The sequence below is a fragment of the Poromitra crassiceps genome (genome assembly GCF_964638095.1).
Source record: "Poromitra crassiceps genome assembly, chromosome: 12".
In the NCBI taxonomy this organism is placed as follows: Eukaryota; Metazoa; Chordata; class Actinopteri; order Beryciformes; family Melamphaidae; genus Poromitra; species Poromitra crassiceps.
In genome coordinates, this window is record NC_139632.1 from 19,232,356 (window position 1) to 19,244,559 (window position 12,204).

General features: G+C 43.7%; 1 protein-coding gene across 1 annotated transcript in view; it reads left to right on the top strand.

Annotated features, from left to right (window-relative positions):
- The window catches only part of sema6bb (sema domain, transmembrane domain (TM), and cytoplasmic domain, (semaphorin) 6Bb), a gene marked incomplete at both ends in the record, with an annotated part of 85,806 nt that overhangs the window by 45,341 nt on the left and 28,261 nt on the right, over positions 1–12,204 (top strand). The window contains 3 exons of the mRNA XM_083648380.1: positions 670–810; positions 4,594–4,671; positions 11,252–11,310. Coding sequence (XP_083504506.1) covers positions 670–810; positions 4,594–4,671; positions 11,252–11,310 — 278 coding nt within the window. The remainder of the gene's footprint in view (positions 1–669; positions 811–4,593; positions 4,672–11,251; positions 11,311–12,204) is intronic.

A 12,204-nucleotide genomic window follows, 5' to 3' on the forward strand; every position in this document is an offset into this window, starting at 1 on the left:
GAGGTTAGAGAGGCTGACGTAATGTGCCTGCTGTAGTGAGGTTAGAGAGGCTTACGTAATGTGCCTGCTTTAGTGAGGTTAGAGAGGCTGACGTAATGTGCCTGCTGTAGTGAGGTTAGAGAGGCTGACGTAATGTGCCTGCTGTAGTGAGGTTAGAGAGGCTTACCTAATGTGCCTGCTGTAGTGAGGTTAGAGAGGCTTATGTAATGTGCCTGCTGTAGTGAGGTTAGAGAGGCTTACGTAATGTGCCTGCTGTAGTGAGGTTAGAGAGGCTTATGTAATGTGCCTGCTGTAGTGAGGTTAGAGAGGCTTAGGTAATGTGCCTGCTGTAGTGAGGTTAGAGAGGCTTATGTAATGTGCCTGCTGTAGTGAGGTTAGAGAGGCTTAGGTAATGTGCCTGCTGTAGTGAGGTTAGAGAGGCTTACGTAATGTGCCTGTTCTGACGTAATGTGCCTGTTCTGACGTAATGTGCCTGCTGTAGTGAGGTTAGAGAGGCTGACGTAATGTGCCTTGCTCCTGTTCTGATCATTGAAATTGCCTAATGCGTTTTGTGTTGTGTTGTGTTGTGTTGTGTTGTGTTGTGTGTGTGTGTGTGTGTGTGTGTGTGTGTGTGTGTGTGTGTGTGTGTGTGTGTGTGTGTGTGTGTGCCTGCGTGCGTGCGTGCTCCAGGTGTGCTGAAGACTCTCCCCAGGCCAGGCAGCTGTTGTCTCTGACTCTGGACAGGTTGAGCCACACTCTGCTCCTGTCCTTCCCCTCCTGTGTGGTCAGAGTACCGGTGGCACGGTGCCAACTCTACTCACGCTGCATGAAGTAAGTCTACACCGTGTTCTGTTCTGCAACATCATACTCTACTCACGCTGCATGAAGTAAGTCTACAACGCGTTATGTTCTGCAACATCATACTCTACTCACACTGCATGAAGTAAGTCTACACCGTGTTCTGTTCTGCAACATCATACTCTACTCACGCTGCATGAAGTAAGTCTACACCGCATTCTCTTCTGCAACATCATGCTCTACCCACACTGCATGAAGTAAGTCTACGCCGCGTTCTGTTCTGCAACATCATGCTCTACCCACACTGCATGAAGTAAGTCTACACCGCGTTCTGTTCTGCAACATCATGCTCTACTCACACTGCATGAAGTAAGTCTACACCGCGTTCTGTTCTGCAACATCATACTCTACTCACTCTGCATGAAGTAAGTCTACACCGCGTTCTGTTCTGCAACATCATGCTCTACTCACTCTGCATGAAGAAAGTCTACACCGCGTTCTGTTCTGCAACATCATGCTCTACTCACTCTGCATGAAGTAAGTCTACACCGCGTTATGTTCTGCAACATCATACTCTACTCACTCTGCATGAAGTAAGTCTACACCGCGTTATGTTCTGCAACATCATGCTCTACTCACTCTGCATGAAGTAAGTCTACATCGCGTTCTGTTCTGCAACATCATCATAGGGCAGCAGGGTGACAGGACCTGGAGTCACGGCTTTGTGTTGGCAATCATCCATCTTGAGCAAAACACTTATCTCTCCAGTAGCAGGTCTATAGGAGTGCTACTCTGGAGCTGACCCAGCACGAACCGTTTCACTACATGGATCAATAATGTATCACAACAACTCAATAACCACTGTGGAGATGCCTTGCGCAAGGCTTATAGCAAATTATGATAAAATGTCCCTCTAAATAGGATGAAAATATAATAAAAATGTTCATATTATAATAATAGATAATATATCAAATCAAACCAAACAAGGACATGCTCGTCTTTATTGGACAAGACATGCTTTTCTTTTGTCACATGCACACCACAACCCATGCACGGTCTATACGGCAGCCAGCCACTTACACACACATACACACACAAACGCGCAAGTCCATGGTGGCCACGAAATTCGTCTTCTGCCTTTTCATCCAATCAAGGCTGCTCTTCCTCCGGAGGACAGCCAGGAGCAGTGGGCAGCTTTTCAATACAGCGCCCACCGGAGGACAGCCAGGAGCAGTGGGCAGCTTTTCAATACAGCACCCACCGGAGGACAGCCAGGAGCAGTGGGCAGCTTTTCAGTACAGCGCCCGGGGACCAACTTCTTTATCCGTCATCGCTGGTCAAACGATGTCTTCTTGCATGTTTTTAGTTGGGGGTTCTTATCTGGAGGAAACCCCATGGGAGCACGGGGAGTACATGCAAACTCCACACAGAAAGACCTTTTGAGGAGATAGCCCACCTGGGCAGTAGGCACTGAAGACATGGGGAAGACACACGCCCTCAATATCCACAGCGTCCCAGGCGGGAATCAAACTCAGGACCTTCTTGCTGTGAGGTGACAGCGCTACCACTGCGCCACCGTGCCCCCTATATATAGAATATAATATAGTAAATGTAATATCACATTATTACATTAGCAATTCTTAAACATTCATTTAAACAATTATAAGCAGGTAATAACTCAATATTATGTATTAAATAAATGCTACACTTGCATCATCATTTAAAAGTACGGTATGATGATACACCCTAATAATCAACGTTATATGTAAGAATGTGATATTACATTTATCGGCAATTTGTTACATTAACAGATTTAATAGGCCTACATTTTCAACCTTTGAGGGACATTATATTACATTTTCTGTTAGCTATTAATTTATCAGTTGCATTGCGCTAAAACTGTTGAGCCCAAATCGCTCCAGTGAAGCTGCTAAAAGAAGAAGACTGGTTATACTGTGCAGCTTACAGGTGTGAATGTGTGCAGCTGAATGCAAAGTAGGGAAGTGCTGTATATATATATACTGTATATATATATATATATATATATATATATATATATATATATATATATATATATATATATATATATATATATATATACATATATATATATACACACACACACACATTATGATCTATGTCCTTACTGGCACTTTACTGAGTCTTGATGCCTCCGGCACACACACACACACACACACACACACACACACACACACACACACACACACACACACACACACACACACACACACACACACACTGCCACATCAGGCATGCAATGTGTGCATTGAACCAGGTGAATCACAGAGGCGTGTAATCCAGAACACATTAAGAAAGGCCCACATGCTGTCTGGGGTGTATTTAGTGTGTGTGTGTTTAGTGTGTGTGTTTAGTGTGTGTGTGTGTGTGTGTGTGTGTGTCTGTGTGTGTCTGTGTGTGTGTGTGTGTGTGTGTGTGTGTGTGTGTGTGTGTGTGTCTGTGTCTGTGTCTGTGTGTGTGTGTGTGTGTGTGTGTGTGTGTGTGTGTGTGTGTGCGTGTGCGTGCGTGCGTGCATGCGTGTGTGTGTGCGTGCGTGTGTAATGTGTTTAGATGTGAGTCAGGTTTAACGTACTGTAGGCTGTGTTTTCAGGAGTTCTTAGTCACGCTTCAGCAGCTTCTTGTCTGTTTTGGGTTGTTTCTTTGTTTTTGTTCTTTGAAGAGTGAGTGATGCTGAGTTATGTTGTTTGTTTGTTCTGTCTGGCTGGTTATAATTTATTGTGTTTAATGTACTTTTTTCATAATGTGCTTAGTGTTTGAAAGCTGTAGAATTTGAAACTTGCACGATGGGTGTCAGATGTAGCTTTGCAACTAAGGTGGTTAATCTATGTGTAACAAAAATAATATGTTATATACATATTTTAGATTTAGCTAGTTTTGCATATCAGGTTTGATTTAAGTTTGCCCCCACGCTTGCTCACCTTCAGTAAGTAAGTAAGACTGAGCATTCAGTAATGCTCAGTCTCCCAGGTCGGTGTTTGTATCACACTATGTGTTTGTGAGATATTTTTGCTGGCGAATATTTGAGTTACAACTACTGTAGATCAAGCTAGCAAAGCAGCTTTTCCTTATATGTAGAGTTTAGGTACCTAACGAAACATGTTGGCTAACAGGCTAATATGATAGACAGCTAGCGTACCAGAGCATGGATATTGGGACAATTGGGTTAATGAATGCTTCTCATAATTATTGCAGAAGTGTAGTAACTTTAACTACAGCAACAGTTGATGCTGCTCAGGTGATGTGGGACTGGACAGCATCTGTACTTTGTAATGCGCCCGCTCGATTTATATTAGGCTGATTAGGCTGATAGGGTGATGTCACTCGAGCAATTGAGATGTCATCAGTGATGTCACACAAGTGACATCATCAATGACATAATCTATGACATAATCAGTGGGAAGCAGGGAAAGGATGCTGATGATGTCACAATGGCTCTGTGAGTGCGAAGGCCTAAAAACGTAACATTATCACTGTAGTGCCCCCTGTGGGCGGAGCTTTGCGCAACAAACAAGCAGACAGACAGCTCTCCAATTATAGTAGATATATTTTTGGTTGAGGCCACTCTTTTGTGTCCAACACATTCCACGCCAAATCATCCCCCAGGGCACGCCAAGTAAACATAGTAAACAACACAGAATAAACCACTTTTCGCTGCAAATGTGTCATTTTTCTTTCATTTTTCAACATCAAAATTAATTTGAGAATGATATATTGAGGTTAATATCCTACATACTGTACAGGAACTTTAAGTGAGTTTCTGTGTGTGCTTTCCTCCAGGAACTGCATAGCGTCCAGGGACCCGTACTGCGGCTGGACCAGAGGCAGCACCTGCTCCTTCCTTAGACCAGGGACCAGGTAAGACTCCCATCTGTCTGGACAGACATCACTCTGACTCACACACTGTCTCTGCCCTGTGTCAGCCCACAGATGCTGCTCTGACCATTCCTCATACCGACAGAGTGTCTGTCTCTGTCTTTCTGTCTGTCTGTTCTTCACTGTTTTACCACATCTCCGTCTGTAGCCTGCCTTTGAACATACTGTTTTGTTTGTTTGTTTGTTATTTTGTTTTTGGTCATTGTCATTGGTCAAGGTTATCTTCCTGAAAGCACACCTAGAGGACCACGCATAGAGACGTCCAATATATTATTCATCTGGTCTGGACGTTCTTAGTTCTAAGTATGACTATTTGAGCCTCGGCGTATCATCTGTGACCTCTAGTAGCCTGTCACACCGCCTGCTCTTTGTATTATTGATTCAGGATGGCTGCTGTTGGCGTTAAACAATGCTACATTTTTTCACTTAGATTGCTATCAAGTGGTAGCCATGTGTGTGTGTGTGTGTGCGTGTGCGTGTGTGCGTGCGTGCGTGCGTGCGTGCACGTGTGCGTGTGTGTGTCACCCCTGTGCCTGCTATTACAGTCTGGCTGGCTGTCTTGGCAGCTAACCTCTATTTGTGGGCTGCCTCCCTCCTCTCCGCCCGCATCCAGTGAAATCAAATCTGTCTTTAGTCTGGCTGCTTATTGCATTAGGCGTTCCAAACACAGGTATAGTGCCAGCAGAACAGACAACGAGGCCCTTAAAGACCACCTCAGGCTGCCTGCGTATACTATTATAGGCCTCTGTGTTGGCCTTGATTTAATTTACCAAGGGCGGTCAACTCGGCAATCGATTTTGCATCGAGTTGCTGTGGATTTCCGCTTTGTGGCATAATGCAACCTCTCTTTGCAAACTGACGCTAGAGGAGATCATGTAGGATGGATCTCAGCATTTGCCATTATACACGTATATTAGATTGTAATCTGGACTATATTGGAGGAAGATAAATAATGCATTTTTTGTATTACAGTAGTTCTGTTTGTTTGTTGTTGCTTTATAGGAAGCAAATGTGGATGTTTTGTTTTGATTCCTGCAGCTATGTGTGTGGCAGTTTATCCCATATTCATTTTGTTCAGTTATGATCCCCCTATACTAAACGAGGTAGGCTAGAGAGAAGGAATCCATCTCATTTAGCGTCTCCCTGTCGAGAATACCGTGACAAAACACCATACCACAAACTACTACTCTCTAGATTGACTCGCAGACACAGAGACGAACACATAGGCTACACTCACCCCAACGTACACACAGCTACCCTAATGTATACAATCTAAGTGGCTCCCAGTCTGTGAGAGCAGCCAACTGAACGCAAGACATAATTCTTTATTAAGATGACAAGCACTGGAGATTCACAGCACTGCCCAGCTCATTTCTCCTAGTGTTTCCTACAAATTAAAAGCCTGCAGATGCTGGCTGGGTTGCGGTCCTGGCCTTTAGCTAATTGCAGAATACTGACTCTGTACTCACTCGTCCTCATGGGGCTGTTTCAGCAGGCTTGGGACATTCCTTTGCACTAAAAAAGGGCTCTTTGTGGGCTAAACAATGCTTCTGCTTGAAGATCTACTTGAACCTCTTTACGTCTCCATGGAGAATCAATAGTTGTTTCATGTGGACCCAAAGGGTTCTTAACTCATTTGGACTGATTTTCCTTAACTCAAGACATACTGCAGGGACATCAGGACTGTGGGAGGGACAGCGCCTCTGTGAGCAACATTATCCGCCCATATAAAGCAGGAAATTCATCGAAATTCATCGTTATCTGATCGTCAGTACAAAGATGTTGGCTAGGATGCACCCGTTTGCATGCTTGTAATTCTAAAGAAATCTCTTTAAATTTCTAATCTCAAAGATTTTAATGTCATTCTCTTTGGCGACATCTATGACAATCAACGTAATTGCAGGTGAGATGAAAACAGTGTTGCATCATCTGTCACCACAGACACCAGATAATACTGCAATCCTGAAAATGCAAAGGTTTCCATCATTGGGTCATAGACTAGTCTCTTAAAACAGACTGTCTCATCTACATCCGGCGAATGCAGCTATATACAGTCTGTACGTTACACCCCCAGAACACGCACAAGGAAGTTGGGAAAAAAACCTTCAGACTGGAAGGAAGTTCTACGGAATCCGACCAATCACGACACGCGAATGCGGCATATTGGATTCTGATTGGACTAATGAGCGGAAGACCCGCCTTTCTGCCGGCATATTGGATTCTGATTGGACTAATGAGCGGAAGACCCGCCTTTCTGCTTCCCATTCCGGTTGGTGCATGATTCTCCCCCACGAAGTACAGACGGTATGGCGGAAGCATTTGAAAATTGCGGAAGCCAACTCGTCTGTTCTAAGAGACTAGTCATAGACTCAATCACCATTGTGTTACCTCAGTTGGTGAAAATCTTTTAGATGATCAGAAATCTCCAAGATTTTCAAGTCTTTGGTCACAAGTTTGAGTTAAATCTCAGACAGTCGGTTTAAACCACAACATGGAAAATTTACAATCAGCTGATTCTTATTAGCTAGTCGTGTATTCGTGTAGTCGTACTGGCATTGGCTAAATAAAATACTTCTTGCCCAAATTACAAATGGCCCTGCAGCAGACTCCATGCTGCTGTTGGTTTGATCAGAAACGTGGATCAGTGACATTTAGATACATAATGGAAAAATTGTATGCAATGAAACAATGACTAGTTATTTTACTGATGCTCAGCGTTCATGAGTGGCTAGGCTAGAGTCCAAATCCAGCCTGAAGTCAAATTTTGGTGTGAGTCACAGACTTGATTCCCCGCTAGGTAGTCAATATCTAATTAAATTGTTCATTAAAAAACCCTCAGGTCTAAATCTCTACTTTACTGAGTATTTATTTTTCTGACGTTTTACTTTTATTCCCTACATTTTAACAGAAATATCTGTACTTTCTACTCCTTACATTTTCAAAACAGCTAGTTACTTTAGTTTGAATGCACAACAGACAAAAACAGTCTGTCTCTCCCTCTTGTCACACATCCAAAACAAGACACGCAGTCTAAATTAGGGTGACTGATTATGTCACAAATAAATTACAGATGATGTCACAGATGATGTCATCACTGATGTCACTCGAGCAATTGCATCAGTGATGTCGATCATAGTAATGTCATTAGTGAGTGATGTCATCACTGAGTGCAGTGATGTCTCTCGAGCAATTGTGATGTCATCAGTCATTATTATAATGTCATCAGTCATTATAATGTCATCATGTAATAATGTTATGATGTCATGTTATGATGTCGTAATGTCCAACCCACATTCAGTTTGAGACACAGCATACAAGTCGGTGTGGTACAGTGAAAGATCTAAAGGAATGGCTGTTCAAGCAGGGCATGATGACAGGTGGTTCCATGATGCCGTCAGGGCAGGAGACCTGGACAAACTGAGGAGCCTGCTGCAGGAAGACCACTTCAGAAGGCAGATCAATGAGCAGTGTTTTCATTGGGGTTGGTGGACCCCTCTGGGGCGTGCAGTCTGGGTGGGTCATGCTGCCTGTGTGGACTACTTGATCACCCAGGGAGCACAGGTAGACCTAGTTGACAAGAATGGCTACACGCCTCTCTACATGGCCATGTGCTGTGGTCACCTGGACTGCGTCCGGATCCTCCTGGAAGCCGGGGCCGACCCTAACAGAAGCATACACGGCCCATACACCCCTCTCTACATCAGTGCTCAAGGCAACCGCCTGGACTGCCTCCGCCTGCTGCTCCAGGCCACTGGTGTTCTGAACCGTGATGTGGCTTCTCTCCTGCTGGAGGAGATGCTGTATTACAGGTGGAACACCGCCTTCGTCCAGCTGCTGCTGGACCACGGCGCCGATCCGGCCCTGGTGACTGCAGAGCAGGCACAGCTGGAGGAATGGGCGGATCCTGAGGCCCTCAGGGTCTTTCTGGAGGCCAAGAGATGTCCTCGCAGTCTGGCCCACGTGTGTCGGATCCGGATCCGCCAAGTGCTGGGCACACATCGCCTGATCCAAGTCCACTTCCTACCACTAACACAAGTGATGAAGGACTTCGTGCTCTACCAAAACTGATTTGAAGCTTGAAGGGAGTCGGTTTATTTATTTTCATTTCCTAGATTTAGTTCTTCAGTGACTGTGTTTCAAACAAATCCAGGTCCAGAGATTATGTACCATCAGCATACACCACCTGCAGCAAATCCTACTACTTGGAGAGCATTATTCGGAGTGTGTCCGTGTGTGCTCGGTTCATCGTCTCCAGAGTACCCACCCCAGAAATTCTGTTTATCTTAATATGACGTGAGGTTTGCACAGAAACAGCTAGGAGAAATACTTATTACTTTTATACTTGATTACATTTCAGAGCCTGTAATTTTTGGGCCAGCGCTGAACAGCGCGGGCCCCATAGGCTATAGATGTCCAGTCCTATTTGCGTGCCGATCTGCGTGCCGATCTTCACCATGTCTGCTGCACGCCAAATGCAGGAAACGTGACTCCTTCCAGAGCAAGCTGTTTACACTTTCCAGCTTTACTTTACTCAGTCACCAGTTTGACATTTTCTCGTCCAAAATAATCCAGCCACGTAACGTACCTATCCAACACCGCCTCGCACGTACAGGACAAGGGCTGCACAGCACATCGTATTGTAAAGCTGACTCTAGCGGCGCGATGCATGAGGAGGCTGTTGCCAAAGAACTTGCAAAGAACTGACATTCAACATGTTCAACCCACGCCAACACACAGCTAATCCGCCATTTTGGACAGACTGGGCGTCCTCTGGCTATCGTTTTTCAGGCCAAAATGGCGGCAGCGCTGCTTCCCATACACATAAATAATACTGCCTCCCAAACCACAGTAAATACCCAGAGTGCCTTGCGCCACCGAAGAAAGACGAGCAGTCGGGAGTCGGGGGGTGGGGGGGTTACGTTTACTAAAGTGAATGTCTTCTAATAGATTATTACATCAATCACCAAAGACTTTTCAAACAGATTTGATTGCAGGATGATCTTTTCTTTGTTGTGTTTGTGAGGCCAATATTTTATAGTATTCAATATTTGATTTGATTTTCTTACAATTAAAATAAGATTTTACATCAGTAATGTAGCTACAACACTGATCAGATCCAATTGTATATAGAGTATCTATAAATCTATCTATATGATATATTATATATTAGAATATATCAAAGTATATAATATAATACAATTCATAGAATATGATAGTATAATATGATATAATATAATATAGCGTTTAGGTGATTGATTAAAAGACACAAAAACATTGAGCTAAACAGGGGTAAATAGCCTATTGTAGCCGGTGGGTCAATGGGTGAATGTAGGCACATTGTAAAGCGCTTTGTATAAAAGCGCTATATAAATACAGTCCATTTACCATTTTTACCATTTTACACACACACACACACACACACACACACACACACACACACACACACACACACACACACACATAGTCTGTCTATATTAACTTGGTGCTGATACCCTGATACAAGCCATATCTAAGAGCAGTTGTGTTACCCCTGATCTCGTGAGCACCTGGTCTCTCTGTGCTATTCTCATTTCCTCAGTCTGTCATATGTTATTGTTATTGCTTTGAGTTTTCCATGCTCTCCTGTTCCCCAAATGGGAAATGAGTTTGAAAGCACAGGGATCTACGGTAACTGCAGCATTACCTTCACAGATGAAGAGTTCACTCCTCTACAGATGGTATTGTGGGAAGTTTTGTTTTGTAGACAATGTTGCTTCCACTAACGTTGCCAATTCTCTCTGGTCCATATACGTTTTCATAAGGTCTAATAACAATGTAGTCATGAGGGTAATTACAAGGTGATTGAAAATAATTGTTAAACAAGTACAGTTATCTCATGGTAAAACCTATTTGTCTTTATGTCCTGCCACCATGTACACGGTATGCAGGACATTATCGCTTAAATTATGATGTCTGTCTGTCTGTGTTTAGACACATTTTTGTGAAATCAATAATTACTGTATACTAACAGCAAAACATAATGGAAACTTCATATTCACACCACAGGTTCTGTTCTGATTAGGTTTTTGGAGCCCCTTGCTGCATAAATGTGCATATCAGTGAGGATAAACAAATTTTCTTGAAACTACTATAACCCCTTAATGCTTTAAGATACAAAGATCATATTGATACCGCCCATATGTTATCCGAAGAAGTATGATGACATAATGAATTGCATTCATTACCAATATGTGACAATCAATGCATTAATAATTAGCGTAATTAATGACCTCATTAGCATAACTGATCATGTTTTTAATATTTCATGGTGATTGCACATTAGGCATCTCAAGTGCCTCTTGCATTCTTCTGCAATTTCCTTGAATCCTTACACTTTATATAACATGTCTACCTAATGTAGCTGGTGCCGGAGCATGTGCAATATAACGTGCGTGTCGTCCGCTGTAACATGGCCATAGTTTACCTTTATCAGGGTGGATCTGTGCTGTGGTGTCAGCGGCCAAGCTGCTGCGTGCCGCCGCCCCGCCTTCTGATTAATGGCTGTGTCTCCTCTCCTCTGCAGACTGCCGTTCGAGCAAGATGTTGAACAGGGAAACGTGGCCCACTTGGGTGACTGTGACGGTAAGAGCAATGATTCTGTGTGTGTGTGTGTGTGTGTGTGTGTGTGTGTGTGTGTGTGTGTGCGTGTGTGTGTGTGTGTGTGTGTGTGTGTGTGTGTGTGTGTGTGTGTGTCTGTGTGTGTGTGTGTCTGTGTGTCTGTGTGTGTCTGTGTGTGTCTGTGCCAATTCTGCAAGTGTTATAGCTCATAGCTCTCCTGTCCTACTCAGGGTCCTTACATAACATCTTCCTCTCCAGGGTAAACAATGTGATACAGTAAAACAGAGAAAGGGGCCTGGTAGTTTCAAGTCACCTCAACAGGGTATTTGGGAGAAATCCGCAAATAAACAGAGAAACAAGTCCCAATCCATCTCAGAGATCTCTGTAGAATCTCTCTTCTCCCAAGAGCTATCGCTATCATGCAACGTAAGGATGGCCTGCTGGTCTCATTTTGTCTCAGAACCGGCGAGAAAATCCCCATGTATGTTTTACTTAACTTTGTTCTTCTTGCTGTTTACTCTGTGCTTTGGTGATGTTTAGAAACTCTTCATCGTACAGTATATGCTATCTTTGCTCTGGTTTGGTCGATTTTTGTTGCGTACTGTTGTATACATCTGACTAATTATATTCAACTCCAGTTTGAATTCCCCTTGATGTTTTTCTTTTCTTCTTCTTCTTCTTCTTCTTCTTGTCATCATGAAAATAGCAGTGGCACGCAGCGAAGTGAAACCTCCAGTCTAGAGACGCAACAGTGCCGGCTACTCCCATGGTTCCCCCTCGCTTTGATCTGAGCACTAATTCCGATGAGGCATTCGTGCAAATTAATCCTATGCCTCTGCGAGTTCCCCGAGTTCATGTGGCACGCTCCCTGAGAATAGAACTGATAAATATTGCATAACAGGAACCGCCAACAAATCT